This window comes from Cryptosporidium andersoni, assembly GCF_001865355.1.
Source record: "Cryptosporidium andersoni isolate 30847 chromosome Unknown contig_28, whole genome shotgun sequence".
Taxonomy (NCBI): domain Eukaryota; phylum Apicomplexa; class Conoidasida; order Eucoccidiorida; family Cryptosporidiidae; genus Cryptosporidium; species Cryptosporidium andersoni.
In genome coordinates, this window is record NW_027122853.1 from 376,103 (window position 1) to 398,809 (window position 22,707).

Sequence of the window (22,707 nt, forward strand, 5' to 3'; positions counted from 1 at the left end):
AATACTTATATATTATAAACTTCATGTGTATATTACTAGTGTACTATAAAGTAAAAGTAATTCTTTTTTTTTTTTTTTTTTAAAGTGAACTCAGTGCCTGTTTTCATCAATTGTGAACTCTGTTTCATACTCAACATCTAGATCATCATCTTCTTCCCACTTTTCCTCATTAACATCTTGATTAGTAGTTTCAGAACCATCTGCTGAATGTATGGTCTCAAGTTGTTTGCCAGAAAGGATACAGTAAAGTTTTTCCCCATAAAAGAAAACTCCAATTGTAGGAAAAATTAGTGATAACGGTAAGAATATAACAAGAGCAGTCATAGCACCCGCAATAATTAACGAAATTTCTATTATCTTAAATGATCTATTAGATAATCCCTCATTGACTTTAGACTCCCCGGTATATTGACTACTTCCACCTAGAGACTTGAGTATAACAGTATCATTTATTTCTGAATTTGTTGGTTTACAAGGTGAAGAGTTCACCAGTGAGCAAGTCCATGTTTCACTACTGTATGGGCACTCCATAACATTACCTCCTGCTACAAGTCTTGTCCTATTCATCTCTCCACAAATACCAGTTTTAGAGATGAAATATTGTGACTCTACACAAGGTGAGAAGGAGGACCAAGTTCCAACTAAACACTGTGTACATGACATTTTGTCAAAACCATAAAGACCAGTTACACGTCCTGTATTTGTAGAACCACAAACTCTCGATCCAGTATATAGTTTGCAAATGGAGCTATCTAAATCAAGGACAAAGTAAGAACAATTTATTATTGTATTACAGAACGAATTACAAGCTTCATATGACTTAGCCTTTACTTGGGTTATATAATCCTGATTTTCATCACAAGAGCCATCAATATTTGCTAGTGATGGACAAGCAATGCCATTGGAGGTGTGCAGAAGCTTCTGCCCACATGCTACTTCATCACATGGTAATTCTATTGTAGTTACGTGTTCCCTGCAGCCTATAGACGAGTTTCCGACTAACTCTCTAGTTCCAATTATTACTAATTTATCACAAATACAATTTGACCACTTGAAATCAGTATATTCACAATCAACTGGATCTCGTACACTCAGATTCAATAATCCATTATGTTTCACCACTAGTATATTACTATCAGAGTCTATTAAAGATTTTATAGTTGAAGCTTTTGATAATGTACATAGTATTGCAGTTAAAATTAAATAGGGTATCTTTATATTAGATTGCATTTTACTTCCTTGTATAGTTATAAACCTCAATTGTTTAATTTTAAAGTGTTTGTCTAGAGATCCCTAAGCCCACTTCGAGAAAATGGCGCTGTATCGTGCATGAAGAGAGGAAACTAAATTTCCTTTTTTTCTTTTCTAATGACTAATGAGTTATGATTTAAGTTATTAATATAATAATATATTAATACATGTTTAAAGAGCCAAAATACTTCAGACAATGAAATATGAGACTTCATTCTAAGTAATTCCAATACTTTTTATAGATATACTTCACTTTATGCGCTTAGTAAAGCATATAACTCTGATTTTGTATGGAATTTCCTTGTAGTCGATACTCCCATTTGAACTCTTGACCTTGTATAATACATGTCAATCACTACAGTCCTTAAAATTTGAATTCCTAGAGAAGAAGTTGTAGGAAATGACAGCATTAGCGAAGGTATCAGAAAATCAAATTCTTCCTTTGAACTATCTTGCGAAGAATCTGTAGTTTCTAAGTTGCAGAGAATAATATTAGCAATATTCATGAAATAAGAAGGTACTGGTAAGCTATGAAACAAGAGAAATAGCCTAAATATATTCCTCTCTTCGTAAGAGGGGGCAATTACGGAATTAACAAGGTTGTAATAATGGCGAATACAGCGTACCAATGTTTTAGCTTGTGACTTAAAGAACTCAGATATATATAGTGAGACTAAAAGAGCATATTTAACTCTCTTCTCAAGTAAGAGTATTATTCTGAGTAGCTTTACAGTATGAGGTGAAAAAAGTGAGTTCTTAATTCCACAATTAGATAGCTGGAATTTTAAATTTTCTAATAAATTATTTATATATATATCTAAAACTGAGTCCATTGTAAATGTTTCATTATTTGGTAAGATATGTTTGTAGTTTAGATTGTTATCTTCTTTTGTAAATTCCAAATAATTTAGTCTACTGTTTACTTTTTTCAGTTTAAAGATATATCCATCTAATCTAATATTTTTTGCAATTTTTTCCAAGTGTTTATTAGTGAATATTTCAATATCAAGCTTCCCAGGTACAGATACTCCTCTTGAATACCATAATGTAGATGATATTTCACAATTCTTAGTTTGCAAAATAATATAGTTTGCATCATACCATGTATAAGGTTGGCTCCCAGGTCTAAGCTGTACTGGTAATATTCCATTCTTCAATAAATGAATAAATTTGTTATTACATTCAATCTTCTCAAAATCTATTTCTAAAGAGTAATAGTTGGTTCCTAAAATAGTTACTTTTTTGATAGTATCTATAGAAGGTAAAATATCGGGTAAAATCCAGTAGCTTTTGGAATTCATCTTTGATGCTTCAACTTCAATTGGGATGAAATGCTGTAGTTTATTTTTAAAATTTGAGCTACAATACAGGGGTGCATCTAGTAGCTCTGAATATTCTTCAAAACATTTGGGAATAATGGCACAATTACCATTTTGTGCTGCAATTGCATATAGGAACCTTAGAGGTTGAAAAATAGTTCCAGGTGTTGATATATCAGATGGGTCTCTAGCATAAATAGGATACGAAGCAAGAAGTAAAAATGATGAATTTAGTGCATCACTATTTTTAAATGAGAGATGACCAGCAGACAAATACAGAAATCCCAGTGCATTATTATATGCTGTTAGTTGACTATAAACATGTTCCATTGAAGGTATTGTATAAATACTATGTGCAGATATTGCAGTTGAACTAGTCCATAAAAGTTGAGCGGATTGCAAGAGTTCTGTACGGAAAAATTTGATTTGGCTATACACATAACTATCACCACTCCCAGAAAAACAAAGAGACAAGCTAGTAAGTGATGTTCTGATGCATAAGTCACGTGACCAGCGGTCAATTGTAACATGTAGACTACATGTATATTCATCACGTATTGTTGATGCTATATTTAAGGGTATCTGTAGCATTGGTATATTTTCCAGGTAATCAAGTATTAATTTCATTGAAGATTTAATGTATTGATTTCTGGTACCCGAATATACTATCCCTAACCCCCATATGACACCTGCAAGCATTGCTGATCGACATTGTATGCAATGTATCCAATCAAGAGAACCTCTAGAAACACAGCTAATCAAACTTGGATTAACTATATCTCTGTTATATTCTCCGTTTTTATGGAAAATTGGACAGGGATGCATCTTATCTGGGGGAAGAAACCATAAATAGCGCGGTATAAATTTCCTTATATATTCAAGATTTGGATTATCAGATGTATCCCACTCAATTACAATTTTAGTCATCATCAAAAATATCAGTATTTCAGGTCTAAAATTAGTTAAATAATCAGGTTTATCATATGGGATTGGAAGTTCCGACGAAATCATTTGGTTAGCACTTTTAATGTGCATCACTGCAAGTGATAAAATTGCAGGAATATTAACACATGTAAAATCTACATTTTCTTTAAAGTAGCTTTTACTTGAGCAAGGGATTTGCTGAAGGTCATTAAAACAAAAATTAACTGCAGAATTCGTTTCATCTTTAAGTATCGGTGGTATTTCTGGGTTTAAAAATTCCATTGGAGTCTCCGATTGCAAATTAGATGATAAATATTCAATGTACTTTGACTTTAATCCAGTATCAAAGTTATTTAGACACTTTGTATATTCTCCACAGTTTGTGATTGCTTGTATCAACTTCTTTGTAATTCCTAATACGATGCTAGAGGTATTTCCACGATCTAATGGTTGATTTCCGATTTGGGCTACTAGACCTAATGAAATAGCAGCTGATGTGGCATATACTGTGTGTTGTATAGAAGACTGATCATCAAGTTCGGACATTGATCTAAATAGTTCACAATATAATATTTGAATAATCTTGGAATTGTTGCTTTGGGCATGTAGAAGTCCCAGTGATAAAAGTGCTGCATACTGGTTTATATTTGATATTTGCAATGATTTAGTATAAGGAGTAGGAAGTATGCTGGGTATATGCATTAGTGAAAGTCTTGTTAGAGTTCTATCTTGTGTTCTTAATGCTGCTACAGCAGATCCCAGTAATATTGAGCATGTTCTTATTGTTTGACCATCATCAGCTAACAAATTGAAGATATCACTACTATCAAGTATTAGTGGAAATTTGACTTGCAGGTTCAATTTCTCTGTATTTAAAAGACCTCTTAAACCAAGTCCAAAGAATATACCTGATAAATATGCAATACTATATTGAGCTTCTAAATGTTTTAATTGTTCTAATATCCAATTTTTGCGAGCATTTACAGATAGTTTGTACCAAGAAGAAAAACCACTTGAGTTAAGTTGAAGAACATCTGATATGCCGATTTGAAAATCATTCCATAATAAACTATCGGAGCAGAGATCTTTAAATCTTTCATTATCTATATATAAGTATGAATTAGATGCAACTTCATATACCTTATTTGTTATTCTCTGGCGACGAAAATTATCAGAAAGAAAATCCCAGGGGGATCCATTAAAAATACATGAACTTCTTCCTAAAATATTAGTTAATACTAGCTGGATAGCATCAGTTATTCTTTGTCTTTGAAATTCATCCCATGATTCTTCATCAATAGGATATGCTCCAGATGACCGTTGCAATAGGATAGGTAGTGCTGTTTGTAATGAGAGAGTTTGCAAGACATTACAAAATTCAACATTATTTGAAAATAGCTGAAAACACCATTCCATAGATAAAAAAGGCCCTTCCATCCAATATTCTTTTAGATTATTTAACCAAATTTCCTTAATACTACGTTTCTGAAGAACTGAATTATTCCTTATATCCAATTTATTGTCATAATAATTTTGCAGATTCTCTAGCATATTTTTTTGATCATCAACAGTATTTCTACCATGTGGGAGAACAACAGTTGACAAATTAAGACTTTTCATTTCAGAATCATATTCTAAATAACTGTCACTTTCTATTCCAGAATAATCTCTATAGCACATGTTTTTTTGTTCCGATACAATCAAATCATATCTTTCAAGTAGAATATATGCTTTTTTTGATAAATTCAAAGGTAAAGGTGAGTTTGATATTTTTGTTATAGTTTGATGTATGGGGAATGTTATTAGTGGGTGCAGTAGTGGGAAATTTCGAGGTGTGAAATTCTCTGCAACTAAGTAATCAACCAACGCTAAAGGTGAATCTTTATGTAATGCCAGATTATAGACATTGATTGCGAACTTTTGGAGAGGAAATATATCAAGTAGAAAATCTACTACTTCGTCATGTTGGAAATCCCTTTGCCTATGTAAAATTAGATATATTTTTTCCACTAGAACTGGGGGAGAATGAAGTCTGTCTGTATTATTTAATTGAGAACACGTTTTTTTTGAAAGTCCATTTCCCATTAGCTGATAGTATTCTGTATAAATTGGTAAACTGAGAGAGATTGACATTGGTAATAGGAGATCATTTCTAAGCCTATGAACTGTATTCTCAAAAATTCCTACAATAGGACATAGAGAAAATTCTTCAAGTAATCCATGCATTAAATATATTAACATGACATTACTACTATCTGCACGCAAATTATTTTCACTTAATTCACTATTGTTTGGCAGAACAAGCATATGAGGAATTGTATTTTTAACTATCATTGAAGAAAACTCTGAACGATGAAATGGGGATATTGAGTTTTTTTGAATCCAATTTCTCCAAAATGACATCATTTGTTTCCATCCACTACCTTCATTCATAGTTGAACTATCAACAATTTTGCTACCTAATTTTAACTTTTTTTGCAAACCACTAAATGAAGGTGATTCTATTGATTCTTGGGGGCTTATTGATAATGATGTGTTAATAGAAGAGAGTACATGCTCACCAAGTATCGTAAAACAAACCTTTTCCCATTGTAGTGAGCTATCACATAATAATATTATTCTTAAGATTTCAGTAGAAAAACAAGCTTTGGCCACTTCAAATATAATTGAAAGAGTACTCCTTACCAAAAGATCTTGTGGTAGTGTTGATAATTGATACCTATTATACTTAAATTCTGAAGTTCCATTAGTAATATTATGATTAGGTATCTCGAAAAGAACACTAAACCTGTCTGCAACTGCATTTCCAATATGAATAATATTAAATATTCCATTGTTGAAATTACTTATATCTACATAACATATGAATGTTATCCCACAATAAAGTGCCAATTTGTTATTTCCCTTCAGAACAAGAAGAAAATTTGGCGTAGGTAATATTTTCTCAGCATTGAACAAAGGGTAGGTTTTCCGTTTATATATCAAGCCATTAAAAATTGGTGAATTGAAAGGTATAAGTTGCGTCAGGTCACTAGTTGAAGTTAAAGCTACAGCTCCATGCACATCCTTCAGGATACCCAAACTAGAATTGCATGAATTGCAATCTCCATGTAGGCAATTGCATAAATTAGTGAAACCATTCATCTTTTCTATGTTGAATTCTATAAAACGGGCTTCTTTTAGTTGAGGTATGATATATACGAGGAAGCTATTAGGACCAATCCAAGGTTCAATAATATATACAGTATCAGCCAGACATGGATTTTCGCTGGCATATTCAGAATTTTCCCTCCAAACCTCACTCCCACAAAAGACCATATCACCTAAAGTATTGAATTTAGTTAATTTGTACAAAATTAGAATATGACATTTGTAGAAGTAACTATAAGCCATTAATAATGGCAAAGTGGAGGATATCCATCTAATATCAAGCGATGACTTCGCTAGAAAATGTTCCTCTGAGGTTTCTAATATACTATCAGAAATATTCACCTCTATTGAGCAGAACGGTTGTCTTGGGTGTCTAGTAATAGGTAGAAAGTTATATTTGTCAATCCCTTTCTTATATTTACCGATTATCATTACTCCATCAATAGTTGGAGCTAATCTTTCTGGTTCAAAACCATTAGGCATGTAGATCTGTACAGTTTCATTATCATTTATAGCATAAACTCTGTATTTATCGGTTAAATAAACTATGCATTTGCCAAATACAGAAAAATTTGATATGCACGACCTAATAGGCCTATCCTCCGTATAATATGTCTTAGAAAATAGTAAAGTATCATTAGAAACAGATTTGGGATATTCTTTATCTATTGTCTCTCCATAGCCTACGCCTGATATATGTATACAATTATGGCTAAAGTTGCATTCAATTCTAGTTTCACATATTAATCCTTTTTTTTCATAAAGTGTAGGGTAAATATTGCAAATAGAACTACCTAAATTATAGCATATAACTTCTTCTTTAGGCCTTATAATGTTGAAATTTGGATTTTTTTCTATATGAAGTGGGTTATCTTTACATTGGGAGATCCCTTTAGTCAAGTTTTGGTCCAACAGTTTAGCTTGTAACATATGCAATATAAATATACATAAATAAATTACTCTGTCATGTATGATAGTTTGAAGTATATGTCCTTTTTAAAGATAAAAAGAAATAAATTTCAAGACGAAATTTATAAATGAGTACTGAGTACTGCTTGCATGCGGGAAATTTAATATATTTTGCCCTTCCCTAATAGTAGTTATCATTTAGTTGCAGCCCTACTAATTTAAAAATAATAAGACATTACAACCAAATAGTGAATTTAAAAAGACTTAATAATCTCAATTCAGTTATATAATAAAATTCTTACTTGAAGTACAATGTAGCAGTTTAGTAATGATATAAAGTAAGAAATTGTATTTATAGAGCCATTGATATTATAAGGTAGTATATAGATCTAATCATAATCTCTCATTTAGAAAACAAAGAAAAAAGATGAGAAAAGTAGTATAATAATCAGGTCAAAGAAAAAAAAAATTACGTATAATTCTTGTTGCGGCTTGCTTTTCCGGCCTTCCGGCTTCCTCTTTGCACATTAAGTAAATTTTGTCCCGTATAAGCTTAAAAATTATATCTCTTGGTTACTCTACTCCCTTAGATCATTTAAAATAATGTATAACTAGCCTTTACTAGCTATATATATTTCACTTGAAGATTAAGTTAGTGATGTGGATGGAGCCTGATGAACTTCCAGAAAGTTTGAGTTTTTTAACATTTAATGCAGGCCTGCTTGAATACCGTTTATGTGGTATTAAATTATATCAGAACCCTCCTTACACAGCCCATAGATTGTTACAGATACCATCAGCGATTAGGAATATTAATGCTGATATAGTTGCTTTACAAGAAGTTTTTGATTCTAAACACTCAGATTATTTAATTGAGTCGCTTTTACCTATGTACCCATTTTATGCCCGTGAAACAAAGCATGATAGAAATAAGTCTAGAGGAATACTTAGATGGCGACCACTATCTATTATTCAAAATAAATTGGCACTGCACAATGGTCTTTTGGTATTAAGTAAATATCCAATTTTACATGCAAAGTTTACCTGCTTCAATGATGTGACACTCATTGAAAAGTGGCTTGTGAATAAAGGAATGTTGGAAGTTTCAATTGATTTACCAGGTATGAAAAACTCACCTTTGACACTTTTTAATATTCACATGGCCAGTGGTGCTGTTAATCCTGAATCAGAAATTATTGAGCACTTAAGAAACAAAGAAATTGAACAACTACTAGATGCATGTGATCGTGCTATTCGAAGAGGTGAAATACCTATGATAATTGGAGATCTTAATGCTGCACCTACTTGTTGTGGTAGTAATTATCAGTGCTTCACCGATAGAGGTTGGAGAGACTGTTTTAATGTAATAGATAAAGAAAGTCACTTCCCTACAAAGAGTCATCCACATTATGTCGTGTCATTTGATTCAGATAATAGCGTTGTCAGAGACTCTAGTACTTTGCTAAATAATGACTTATATGATGACATAGAAAAAGATACTAATCCTAATACTAATGAAGGAATTGGGAACTCTAAAAATAATATAAAACACTCAAATAGTGATTATGGGAATTATATAAAATTAGATATTGATTTAACACCAGTAGTAACACAAGATATCTCTAGTCCTTCAATATTACAGGAGGAAACAAATGATGTAGCGGTTGTAAACAAACTTGTATCATCATTTGCAGTCGCAAAGGCTGCTGTTGAGGCTGCAAAGAGAGGTTTTACAACATCTTGTTCACCGAATTCATCTAATATTGAAGTTGTCTCTGCAACACCCAATGTAGGAATAGATGGTGGTGATTCATTTGTAAATTCACCTGACTCATATTCTGTACAGCCATACATTTTAAGCAGTAATAAGCACAATTTAGAGGCTACTGAGCCAAGTGACTTCACATGGGATCCAAATAATCCATTGAATATAATTGGACCCCATAGTAGTTGTCATGGGCAAAGATGTGATCACATCTTCTTACCCCCTATACACTTTGCAAAGCTATTCTCATTATATAAACCTTATAGATCACGAATTATACTGAAAGAACCTAGAGTCCTAGTTGATGGATGGTGTTTTGGATGTGTAGGATCTAATGTACTGGTTACACTTAGCGATCATTATGGTTTTTATGTGGAACTCAAAAAAATAAAGTCTCTATAGTGTTACTACTTTTACTTAGTACATTCTGAATAGAAACCTCTCGTATTTAAGAACTAAATTCCAATTTATATCTCTTTATTGAAATGACAGATATCACAGATGTTAATAATATCATAAATGTTGTTGAGAAGTAAACATAATTTAAATGCATAGTATTCCCTACAGGAATATTTAACTTTATGACTGAAGCCTCATCTTGAAATTTAAAAGTTCCATTAAGAATAAATGAATAACTGTACTCAGGAACTATACAGTGTAGCAGCTTATTATCGCTGGGGTTATATTTAAATAGTGCCACTGTAGGATTAAAAAAAGTTGCTTCTTTATAGCTACAGCCTTTACATGGTGATTGATATCTTAAATGTATTGGTAGTAATGACTTTTTACAAAAGCTTGTTATAATTATTGCTCCAGACTTCTCACTCGATATCTCAGTGTCGACTCTGTGATATGGGTATATTAAATTGCATGAAGTATTTGTGTTTCTTAGAGAATCCAAAATCTCATATAAATTAATAAAGTATTCTTTGGGAAAGATATCTAGTACTAAAATTTTGTCTTCAATTAAAGGTGAATCTATTAATTCAACTTCTGTTTCCAAATTTCTATGTAACCCTTTTCCATAGAGAGTTCTAATTACTCGTAATTTTTTGAAATTACAGAAAGAACCTTGGCTATAACCCGAAATTAAGTCTGTATTAATTTTAGTTCCAAAAGTTGTCCAAGTTGTATTTGTCTTCCATTCTTGACTTATTTGATCAACATATGTTATCCATTGTACAGATGCAAACCTTGAATCAACAATAGGTATATTCACTGTGTTACTTTTTAAGTAGAAGTTAATATCTGAACACTCACTGATTAAGGGTAAGTATATATACTGTAGTGAACTATTGTTTATGTGAAAAGGCTTTATGTTTGGGATAAACCAGAATATGTTGTCTTTTAAAGAATACCTATTAATTTGTTTTACTAAATTTGTATTAAACCCAGAAATATCTAAGGAAGCCAATGTCTGGAATTCTCTACTTGACGAGAAATTAAATATGTATCTAAAATTATAGAACTTAAGGAGTACACCAGATAATATTTCATTTGCTACTTTAGAGTTTATCTTTCCAAGTTTAAAGAATAAAAATATGTATAATCCTCTGGGAAGATGAAGAGTTTTGATTGATGCAATATTAGGACATGAAATATACACAGAATATCCATTTAAGACTTCACTATGTATATTATTTAATAAAGTAAACAGTAATTCATGTTTGCCTTCAAAAGTTGTCTCATATATAATCTTATTACCTACATATGACACCTTATTATGGACTCTATTTCCATTATTAATATATGCAGAAATTTGATGTATATATATAAGGAGTAAGGTATAAAGTATGAAGAAGTAGAAAGTACTGGAATTCATTCATCACCTCAATATTTGGTATAGTGTAAAAGAACCGCTAACATTATGTTTCTTAATAATCCCTAAATTATGTTGCTATAAACTATTTACATTGTTAAATTTTGTTTTAAGAACAAGTACACTAGATTTATTGGTATTCTTCCTATTTCCAGAACTTTCTGCAAAGTTGCTGTATATTTCTAGTATTTTGAAATTTTTGTTTTATATCTTTACCTGATTCCTTCAGTACAAAGTAAATATGCTGAATATACAGTAAATAGGGCAAAGTATAGCGACAGAACAAGATACGCCTAACTCTATCTAATGGGATTGTATGTAAAAATATAATTGTAGCAGCAGGGATTATAACTGACAAAATACATGCAATATATTTATCCGTGTTACCAGAAATTGCAATCGTAGTTATAAATGAGGATATTCCCCAAATAGTGTATACTATTATAGTTCCTGGTATACGCAAGTTTAGATATGTACCTCCAATAACCATACTTGATGATAATCCTGTGAACCTTGTTAATACATTACCCATAAGTGCTGCATCAACAATACTGCAGATAATAAGCCAAGAACCCAGCATAACAGATAGCAATTGTACCCAAAAATGAACTGGTGCTGAAGAAATTAAACGTAAATCACTTCTTGACTTTAGATTTCCCAAAGAGTTATCTTTTGTATGTGTATCATAACTATAGTGATCATAGCCACTACTTCTCAAGATACTTTCACCTAGCTTTGTAGAATGTACAGAGTATTTTTTACATAATTTATATATGATGCCAATAATAGTAAATGATACAGTGAGCTGAATAACTCCTCGTAAAATAAAAAATAGAATAATCATATTTTTTTTGCCGTAGATACTACAGGAAAAACGTGAATAGTAACATATGACCTCCTTTTTCTCTACAGTAAGTAGAAGTGACCACTCAAATAAGGAAATGCAAGTTAAAACAAAACTTGATAGTATCATATATATAATAGATGAGCTAAATGTTTCATAAGCATAAAATTGTACCCATTGTAAATATAGACCCTCAATTTCCTGGTTCCAAAAGACCTGTGTTAAAGTTCTTGTTGAAAGAGGTAATGCCGAATCAATAAATTCTGCCAATCTAATCGAAAATATAAAATGTTGATACTTGTACCAAATAATCCTTAGTAGTCTCTGTATTATAAATTTGTACTTTTTTGTAAAAAAAAACGATGAAATCCCCTTAAAGAGTTCTTTCCTTTCACATTGTACGAGTCTGCTGTATAGACCTTGCAAAGTATTGCTGTGGGGTAATACTTCAGATGAAGTTATAAAAGAAGATAGTGATGATTCTATTGATAAAGATGATGCTATTGAAGAAGAAGTCACTGATTGCACAACAGGAGATGAATTTAATGACATAGTAATGGACGGTGCAGATATAGGTGGAAATAAAGATGAAGTAGATTGAATTGAATATGCTTCTTGCTTATTTAAGTCCTCTTGAGCTCTTGTGTTTTTATTTCTTTTAAATTTAGAGAGATAGTTCAATGATATATCTAGTTCATTTGCAAGTGATATTAGTTTCTTTTCATTTTCAATTAATGCAAATGTATTATAGAGTGATCTCTTCGGTTCTACAATTATATCCCTGATAATTGTACAATTCACAAATATATTTGATAATATCAAGAGTCCAATGAATAGACGTAATACTGACAAAGTTCCGCATAATGAAAATAGGACTGTCGGATTATATAAACTTCTGTCAACTAAGTGTGTTAACTTAAAATCTGTCCATATCATGACACTTGCACTTGTAATGGATGTAATTATGAGTGTTAATGGGTGAAATCCAGTTAGCCAAAATAAAGAAAAAAAGCTTAATAAGTCAATTAAACGAAAATAAAAGATACTCATGTTGGAATCAGGTAAAATACACAAATTCATTATTAAAACAAGCCACAATAACACCAAAGATAGTTTGCCGTGGCGTAGGCGATGACAAACTAAATAGCAAGCTATTGTAATTACTAATCTCACTGAATTAGCAATAATCAAATTTTTGTTACCATCATAACCACTCAAAACAAAAAAAACGACAGATATTGCTGATAAAAATAAAACTACCTCATATGATTCTCGAATAAATGCATGAACTATTATTGATCTAGACCTTTTAAAACCCTTGCAGTCAATTGAAGCATCAGATAGAAGACCTAGCTGTAGATTACTATTTAGCCTATATTTCATCTTAAAAGAATCCAATTTAAAAATAATACATTTATATATCTCTGTAAATTTACAAGCGCATATAGGGTAGCTCAAGAAAATTTTAAAGAGTACCACTAATTTAATACTACACCAAAAGGAGTGTAATTTAATATATGTAGAGCTCACCAAACTGATTCGTCACAAAATTTGAATATTTGAGTTAAGTGAGCTATCTGCCAAATTTTGATAAAAGTGCAGAATATATTAGGAGCTAATTAGTTTGCTTTATGAAGTTGTGCGCCAGTAGCATCTTTGTTAACTCCCAACTTCTCCAGTGCCGCTAAAGCTAATTCTTTTACATTCATAGATATATCATTTTCAGAATAATCCTCTTCATAATCACAACTTGCACCATTGTCATAATCAAAATGATATATTTTACCCCCGTCAGTACCTTTTCTATTTTCCCTTGATTTCCTTCGACGCTTTACATGTAGCTCATGGATCCTTTGCCGATCTCGCAGTGTATCAACCTGCATGTTTGAACTAAGACGAGACTTTATTGACTTTAGGTACTGGTTATACTTATCTAAATTACATTCCTGGGAATATTGGTCATCAATAAAAGTGGAATCCTGGCAAGTAACTTTATTTATACCCAATTGCTCATCATCACTTTCATCAAAAAATTTGTGTGATACCTCTTCTTTAGCAGTATTACTCAAGCCACATAATTTAGCTGTACCATCTGAACGAAATCTCAGCTTTTTGAGTGCCTTATTGATATCTATTATTGATGCTGTATTGGTATCTAAATCACTATTACCCCCTGAGTTACCATTTCTTAAAACAAGAATGTCTATATCATTTTTTGCAGTTTTAGGACTCTCCAAGGTTTTTAAAGAGAATTCATTCTTGCAATCTTCAGCTTTTAAGTTCCTCTTTAGCTTTAGCTTCTCTTTAAACTTTTGTAGTTTAGTCATAGACTTTGTACTATCTGTGCTCGGTACACTCTCTCCAGATCTTACTTTTACTATAGGAGCATTTGCTAATCCCATTGAAGATGCAAATAGTTTAAGTGGTAAGTGACTCAAGAGTTTGTTCTGATCAATTTGTTTAAGAATAAATAAACTCCTTATATATGATATAAATGCCTTTTCAGCTAAATCTTTTACTTTGCAATCAGCTGCACATAAGCTTTGCAAGGCTCCATGAAGAGTAAAACGCATTTGTCTTGCATTTGTTACTACCTGTTTTATTGGTCCTATTCGCCTTGATAGCATTTGATCCAAAAAATGTTTCTCACTAGGTATTACAAATAGTAGTGATTTTCCCTTTGATAAGTATCGTGCTGTTCTACCAATTCTGTGTACATATGTATCCGTAGAATCTGGGATGTCAAACTGTACTACCCAATCAACATATGGAAAATCTAAACCTCTAGATGCAATATCAGTACAAAAAAGCACTACTCCATTATTAATGAAATTCAGCTTCCTTTTAAAATTACCACTTTGCATATTTAATTTTGCAATCTTTTTTGTATTCTTCAGTTTATTTTCCTCTTGATTGTGATTATGAAACCTGTGACAAATTTCTAGTCTTTTCTGCAATGACTGACGCCCATATAACTCTAAAACTTTACAACCAACCCTTAGAGCTGAGAAAATATGAAATAAAAAACGTACCTGTTTACAGGTAGAAACAAATACAAGTATTTTGCAAGATGAATGGGTTCTGACAAAATTAAATAAAGTGTCTATTTTTTCTTCTAATGGAACTGAAATATACAATTGTTGTAGTGACTCTGGTATTTCGCTAATTTGATCAATACATATCCTCTCCAATTTATTTATTTCATTGGATAAACTTTTTTTTATGAAGTCTGCCGTTAAATTGTTATATAGAGTTGCTGAGAAAAGTAATGTTTGCCTTCCTCTACTAGAAGAAGATAAATAATCTAATATTAATTCAATATCTCTTGAAAATCCCATATCTAACATTTTATCTGCTTCGTCAATCACAAGCATCTTCAAATTACTTGAATTCCATAGTGGAGACTCCTCCATATGCTGAATAAGTCTTCCAGGAGTGGCTACTAAAATATTTAACATGTTAATTCTCGTAGCTTCTGAATCAACACTCTTACCACCTACTATGCATCCTGCTGATAAAGATGAGTGAAACTTACCTACCTCCCTAATAACATCAAAAACTTGGCTAGCCAACTCCCTTGTTGGAGTGATGATTAGAGCCAGGAGACCATCTAATGGACAAGCACTGCTTCTATAGAGGTTTTCTAATATTGGAATAATATAGGCTAGTGTCTTTCCACTCCCAGTCCGTGCTTGTCCTAGTATATCTCTGCCAGCCAGAGCATGAGGGATAGCGTATTTCTGAATTTTCGTCATTTGGTAGAAGGAATTATGCTTCAAACCTTCGAGTGTACGACGACTTATAGGTAAATCTGCAAATAAATCTGGTCCATGTACCTCATCAATTTTACTAGCTAGATTAGAAACTTCATATTTTACTAAGTTAAGGCTCTCCACATTATGAGAGTCATCACTTCTGTTCGGATTTGACCAGTTCTCAGCATGTTTTGGTAATTCAATTATAATTCTGTTCTTTAATATCTTTATCTCAACATCATCGTTGTATAGAAGTTTTCTTTTAGCAACTTTAGTTTTGCTCTTTACCATGTCAATAAGCTAAAGATTTTAATTCTAACATCTCACTCTGTCAATGACTGACGGCAACTATGGCGCCTCAAAGGCGCCACAAACTATCAGATTTCTTAATCTTGAAGATAATCTAACTCCTTGGTAGTCAATTCATTCAATTCCAGGAAATCTCAGTGTAATCACCAGGAATATATTAGTTTAAGTAGATAATTTGATATTTTACTGAACTAATTGTTAATATATTCCCAGTACATATACCAATATAATTTGTTATATTTATTTTGAAGCTTTAACATGTGCTTATAATCAGTCACCTTTTCCGAAGTACCTTGTTTCAATGTTTTATATCCTAATGTTTTTCAATATATTAATAAATATGGAGTAGTTGAGTACTATATATACTCCCCACATAGCCGCCAAATTGTGGTTATAAAACGAAACTATCACGAACTCTCCAGGTATAGCAATGGCGGTGTTGCAATGATAGTCCATATAACTAACTATTGTAATTACTCATGATAGCTTTAGAAGTACTGTCGTTATTTTGCTATGTATATAAGATGTCGTGTTGTAGATTAACATGTTCCACCCCACCAGAGATTTCATATAATAATTTTAATAAATATAAATTAAAGCTCATTTTCCTTTGAAAAATTGGATGGTTTAAGTCAATGAATATTGGCTAAATGCCCCAAGAGCCATGGAGTCCAGAAGAAGATGAGTTATTGTATCAATTGGTGCAACGACTAGGATCATCGAGTTGGTCTGAAATAGCTAAACTACTTAATTCAACATTGAACGTGAGTAGACTGGCAAAGCAATGCCGTGAACGTTGGATATCACATGTTGATCCACGAATTAGAAGGGGTGATTGGTCATTATCAGAAGATCATTTTATATTGTATCAGCAGAGCTTGTGGGGGAACCGTTGGGCAGATATCGCCAGACATTTGCCTGGTAGGACGACGCACGCAGTTAAAAATCGCTATCATCAGTTACAAAGACTAATCAACCAAGGTAAAACCAAAATAGAAGACATTTTTAATGCTCCTCTTATAAATGTAGTACCTCACTACCTTCAAAGTTCAAGTAATTTGAAACAAGAAAATAGAAAGGATACGTCTACTTTAATTACAAGATCAAAACGTGTAAGTAAAAAAAGAAAGAATATATATAGTGAAGTTCATTGGAACAGTGCTAGTATTAACCAAGAATATTTAAGTGACTATATTTACTCTAGTCCAATACAACCAAATTTGCTACCAAATGAGCCCAGAGAATTACAGCTCAGCTTCACAAACAATTCTGGAGAGAGAAGTGATATCTTTTCAATAAAGCAAAATTCACAGCTTTTAACGGCTAAATTAGAAACAGATGAACCTGATAAGAGTTGTGAAAAAGATGAAACTAACAAATCTGATGACTCTTTAGATATATGTTCCACAAATCTCTCACCAAATCAGAAGAATAGTCCCTGTTTATTGCTTCAAGAAATGTCAGCAGCTGAATTACTAGGTAATGACATTGGAGTATATCCAGTTACTCCACCTTTGACAGCTATTATAGCAGAACAAGGAAAAACTCTTAGTATTATTGAGCCCTCAACCTGCGACTCCAATAGTGGTCATGATTTTACTTCTAAAGTGGAATATCAGTCTCCAGCTCCATCAGCCAATAATATCACACCGCAATTAACACAAGTAATAAGTTCTCTGCTTGATGATAATCAGTTATATCCTGATATGAGCTTCTGTGAAGCAAATTGGTATCCATGGAGTGACTATTCAAGTGTTTGGGACTCAAATGCAGTTCAACGACTTTTAGATACTGGAGGGGGAATTGATCAATACTTTCACTGTTTTAGTGATACTCAATAGCTTAGATATTTTTACTGGTAAATGATACTTTTTTACCAATATTTTCATAAGTAAACCTCACAATTAAAATAAAAATATCCCAAACTTGATATAAAAAGGGAATTATTTTACTAAATCGTTCATTAATATTTTCAATAGTCAAAAATAACAATTATATTTCAAATTTTAAAAAATTTGATATTATAGGAAAATCACCACATATTATTATTTAGGTTAAAATATCTCAATCTAAGGAATGTTGGCAATTACATTAAACTTATTTTATATATCAGCTGAAAAGGAAATCTAAACTAGGTGGTCAGGTAATTTTGGAATAGTAATACTGTTTTTATAATCATCAATGTGCATTGCTAATTTGCGCATTGCAAAGTTTAATGCAGTCTTCACAGAATCAAACTTTGATGGAGGAAATGATGTGGCAGTCCAACCTCCATCTGTGCTTCTACGATAACGAACCTTAAATCTTGCAGATCTATAACACCAAGTAATGCCATGTGGGAATGGCCTCAACAGATCAGCTTCCTTACTATATTCAATAATTCTTGCACGACTCTCTGGATCCAATGGAGTTGGTGATGCCCTAACTATAGGTTTCATGTCATTATATTCAGATTTATCACACTTTAGACTTATCACTTCACTGTTTATCTGTGTATTGGGTATGTTTTCCTTTAAATTAGTTCTTCTAAGTTTTGTTTTCTTTCCTAACAAATCATATGAATTCTTAGCGAGGTCGTTGCATTTGTCTGTACCCTCTATAAATTTATTACATACATTATCAGTATCTTTTGATAATACATCTGATTTGTCCAAAAAACTTGAATAGCAGCTAATTCCCTTCTTGTAGTGTTCTATTTCTATATCAGAAATTGTATTTAGAGGGTGTAGATCTTCATTCTCACCAATTTCATCTTTACTACTCTTAATTGCACTTATATACTTCAAATGTTTAACTGCAAAATTTATGCATCTGTCAACTTGGAAATCAAAGTCACTTAAGAATAAAAGATGTTCACTATGCCCAGAAAACTTAATTTTAAATGCCAACTTTTCTTCATCCCAAATGATAAATTTCGGCATTGGATTTATCGAATTCACTTCTTCCCTTATTAGCTCCAGCAACCTCTTATTTTCACTAAAATTGTAAGATCTAAAAATTGTTTGAGAATGTTTTAGATCTTTAGTACTACTCATAAAGTCCTTATGGTTATGCTCAATAGTAGTATATTTATTTTCTTTACTCCCCTCTTCTAAATTAATATAATTAAAAGAATCAAATGGCATAGATTGCACTAATAAAATATTACATGCTTTAATATACAATCCTTCCACAGTATTAGTGTCTGAACTAGGGCAAACTTGCAGCTTTGAATTTCTTCTTTCTCCATCCTCACTTTTATATGTGACTTTCCATGCACACTTTTTTGATAACCACTTTATACCAGGTGGATAAGGTTCAAGTATCTGCGCCAGTTCATTACAACGTTTAACCCATTCCTCTGATATAAGATTATTAATACTTGTCATTAGATCAGAAGTACCAACTGTACTTGATTTAAGGTCTCCCTTGCAATTTCGACTTGTTTCATGAGTACTTTCATACTTATTTATCTCAGTGTTTGCCCCAATTAGTTCATCAGAGTCAAAAATTTCTTCTATACGCTCATTTATCCATTTAAGTGCACTTTCAGATGTATATTCCATAATATTTCCCAAATTATTTATTTTGTTGCTTCTTGTTCGAGAAGATATACCAGTATATCCATTATTCAAGTCTATAGTACAGTTATAAGGATTTCCAAGATCTTCGAAGGCCAACTTTAGAGGAATATCACGCTTCAATATAATAGAGCCAAAAGAGATTTTAGAGCGCAAAGATAAGTTTAAGTTAACTCTTTCAATTTCAGAAATGACTATCTCAATTGAATAAGTTGCAGTAATATTCTTGACATTGTATTTTCCCTCCATGCAACACCATATAGGCTCATTTATGTATCTATAACATGGTTTTTCGAAAAGTCTAACTGCTCCTTTCATTACAAATTGAAGTTTGTACATCTTGGTAAAAATTTTATGGAAGAAATCTATAACATCTAATATTGAGCACTTTGAAATAGTGTGTTTATCACTGGTATGATCAACAGACACATTCAATATGTGAGATTTCGTATTTTGGCTAGATTTATTGTATTTTGATATACCTCTTTTATCAATTTTTGGTCTATCTCCAAAAAATTCTGAATTGTTCCTTAAAGCTCCATCTACATTAATTTCATCAAAATTATACTCAGTCACTTGAAAGTTACTATTTGTGTTCACTTCAGTGGGGACTAAAATTTTCTCAAATGGAATTCTACCAGACCTAATATCATTATAAAAAGTGTACAAAAAGTCAGAATATTCCATATCTTCAGCATCACCATCAGAGTATTCTATATGAAATAATCGTTCCTTAGGATAATATCTTGTGACTACTCCTTCGTAGAGTACTCCATTAAATATCTTATTGATTACCGTCTCACCAAGCTTTATACATATTACTGGAATTAGTCCATTACCTGCTGTTATTGTGTAAAAGTATTTGTCTTGTATACTCCTTAAAGACTCTAATTTTAGTAATAGTTCAGAACGGTGATTTTCTGACTGATATAAGGATAACCTCAAAGAGTTTATAACCTTGCGGCTTCGTTCTGTTATACACTTTACTCTAAACTGGTCCCCAGTATTTGTATTTTGTAAACCTTTTTTACTCTTATTAGAAAATTCATAGTTAGGTTGGAATGTAGAGTTCCCATTAGTAAATGATACTGAAGCCAAGTTCTTTTTACTTTTTGAATCTGTTACTTGATTAAATTGAAGTGTATTAAATAATTCATCGTAATCCGGTGCTAAGTGCATCCTGTATATCCTACACAGCAGTGCAATACCAGTACTACATATACGAGAAAATTGAATTGTTGAATAGCATATATAACATGGTTTTAGGTAAGATAGACTTTCAAGACCACTATCTTCTTCTATAAAACGTTGATTTACAATATAATTTTCAGATGGTCTAAAACTAATTGTTCCTGGATTTTCTCTTAAAACTTGTTCACTAGAGCGCAAAATTAGTCTATTGTTAACATCCACAACTCCAGAGTAAAATATATTTCCACTAAAAAAGTCATTTATAATTTTAATTATATTTAAGTCTATTCCAGGGATGCACTTGATTAATAAAGGTAGAATATCTAGTGCAAGCTGTATACACTGAAAGCAATACCATCGATTAAACATCATTGACAATTTTGTTAATTCTGGACGTTGGATACATTGCCAATGATAAGCTCTATTACAGCCACTACATACCACATATGACTGAATATTATCAGGAATATCTGGGAAACATTGATATGATATGCTCTTTGGAATGAATCTTTTTAAATTGTATTTGGGTGTTTTTGCAAGAACAATATGCTGACATATTTCACAAATATCTTTCCCACTTTCCTTGCAAAATTCATAGGGAAGTTCTGGTTTACAATAAGTATCATATTTTTCTATTATAGTTTTAGTATCCAGTGTAGAACACTTCTTATTGCTACTGTCATTTATATCCTTAAGTGCTATCTTTTCTATAAAGTCTAAATTTGCATCTTTTTCATGCTGATATTTATTCATACATCCCTTCTCTATACTTTGAGAATAATTAAAATATTTGTTCCGATAAAGTATAAACTCTTCTATAATGTTTCTTTCACATATCCTCTTAATTTTAGAAAACCAACAACTACCAAAGTCAGCAGAAAGCTCATCTCCATTCTTGATACCAATCCCTGGAATAGTTGTCAATAATATGTGAGGCCAACCATTAATATATACAGAGTGCCACTGTGTATTAATTCTGAGATTGCAATTATTACTTATTATACATTCATAATGATTAAGAAATGCCATTTCATTACATTTATTGTCAGCTGTAATTATATATTCATTATCATGAGGAAGAAGTAGTCGTGCACCTAACTTTTTAACTAACCCATTTGTGCTCTTTATCTCTTGAACCTTTGAGTATGGTTTTGAATAGCATAAAACATCACCGCTAGTATTTAATATATTTGAATTTTCACAAGTTTCAGGCTGATATTTGTTATTTTTATAATAAGTTAAATCGAGTTCAGACATTATCCTTTCATTAAGTAGTGGTATGCTTCCAGTAACTACAGAGTTGGGATATTTAAATGCTGCATCTTTGAAAGTAAGCTGAAATGAGTATGATTCATCACTTATATCGTCCTCACCAACATATACTACATTACCAGTATACTCACCTAGGACCATTGGAACATCATGAGAATCTGGTAAACTACGTCCTTTCCATATTAAACTATAGCAACTTGAACTAGCTTTAGTGGCTAATCTTACAGGATGAGAGTTATCAATTATATTCACTATTTGTATGTTGTCTGATACATACCCTTTTTCAATACAATCCAATATTGAAGTGTGTAGCTTTCGCTGACTGTTAATATCAACAACTCCTTCAAGTGATCCTAGTGTTGAGGAAAATATATGTGGGGGTATATTACCTTGAAAATTCTTAATTCTATCTCTCTTGCTTAGCTTATTTTTATTGTATCGTGAATTATTCATATCTATTAAATTGTCTATAGAATTAATGTGCTTGCAAAAAAGATTGATCTCTTTTTTTAGCTTGCTTGCACTTTTATCTAGAATTTGATGCTTAGCATATTGAATCCCTCTATCTTGTAATACTTTTTCCAGAGTTACCCATTCCATCATAGCATTATTTGTCTCTATGTATCCGTGAGCTGATAT

At 31.8% G+C, this 22,707-nt stretch overlaps 8 protein-coding genes across 8 annotated transcripts; 2 read left to right on the top strand and 6 right to left on the bottom strand.

Annotated features, from left to right (window-relative positions):
* Positions 1-90: 90 nt before the first annotated feature.
* cand_006020 (uncharacterized protein) lies at positions 91-1,230 on the bottom strand (the record flags this gene model as incomplete). The annotated part of the gene is made up of 1 exon (XM_067210843.1): positions 91-1,230. One exon carries the CDS (start codon positions 1,228-1,230, stop codon positions 91-93), a length of 1,140 nt encoding a protein of 379 aa, XP_067068050.1.
* Positions 1,231-1,505: 275 nt separating this feature from the next.
* Positions 1,506-7,574, bottom strand: cand_006030 (uncharacterized protein; the record flags this gene model as incomplete). Its single annotated transcript, XM_067210844.1, has 1 exon — positions 1,506-7,574. One exon carries the CDS (start codon positions 7,572-7,574, stop codon positions 1,506-1,508), a length of 6,069 nt encoding a protein of 2,022 aa, XP_067068051.1.
* A 637-nt stretch (positions 7,575-8,211) lies between these two features.
* On the top strand, positions 8,212-9,720 carry cand_006040 (endonuclease exonuclease phosphatase family protein; the record flags this gene model as incomplete). Its single annotated transcript, XM_067210845.1, has 1 exon — positions 8,212-9,720. The coding sequence occupies one exon, from the start codon at positions 8,212-8,214 to the stop codon at positions 9,718-9,720; it is 1,509 nt and encodes a 502-aa protein (XP_067068052.1).
* A 46-nt stretch (positions 9,721-9,766) lies between these two features.
* Positions 9,767-11,140, bottom strand: cand_006050 (uncharacterized protein; the record flags this gene model as incomplete). The annotated part of the gene is made up of 1 exon (XM_067210846.1): positions 9,767-11,140. One exon carries the CDS (start codon positions 11,138-11,140, stop codon positions 9,767-9,769), a length of 1,374 nt encoding a protein of 457 aa, XP_067068053.1.
* A 142-nt stretch (positions 11,141-11,282) lies between these two features.
* Positions 11,283-13,364, bottom strand: cand_006060 (uncharacterized protein; the record flags this gene model as incomplete). The annotated part of the gene is made up of 1 exon (XM_067210847.1): positions 11,283-13,364. One exon carries the CDS (start codon positions 13,362-13,364, stop codon positions 11,283-11,285), a length of 2,082 nt encoding a protein of 693 aa, XP_067068054.1.
* Positions 13,365-13,600: 236 nt separating this feature from the next.
* Positions 13,601-16,027, bottom strand: cand_006070 (DEAD DEAH box helicase family protein; the record flags this gene model as incomplete). The annotated part of the gene is made up of 1 exon (XM_067210848.1): positions 13,601-16,027. The coding sequence occupies one exon, from the start codon at positions 16,025-16,027 to the stop codon at positions 13,601-13,603; it is 2,427 nt and encodes an 808-aa protein (XP_067068055.1).
* A 668-nt stretch (positions 16,028-16,695) lies between these two features.
* cand_006080 (MYB-like DNA-binding domain-containing protein) lies at positions 16,696-17,886 on the top strand (the record flags this gene model as incomplete). The annotated part of the gene is made up of 1 exon (XM_067210849.1): positions 16,696-17,886. One exon carries the CDS (start codon positions 16,696-16,698, stop codon positions 17,884-17,886), a length of 1,191 nt encoding a protein of 396 aa, XP_067068056.1.
* A 285-nt stretch (positions 17,887-18,171) lies between these two features.
* Positions 18,172-22,668, bottom strand: cand_006090 (uncharacterized protein; the record flags this gene model as incomplete). Its single annotated transcript, XM_067210850.1, has 1 exon — positions 18,172-22,668. One exon carries the CDS (start codon positions 22,666-22,668, stop codon positions 18,172-18,174), a length of 4,497 nt encoding a protein of 1,498 aa, XP_067068057.1.
* Between the last annotated feature and the right edge of the window lie 39 nt (positions 22,669-22,707).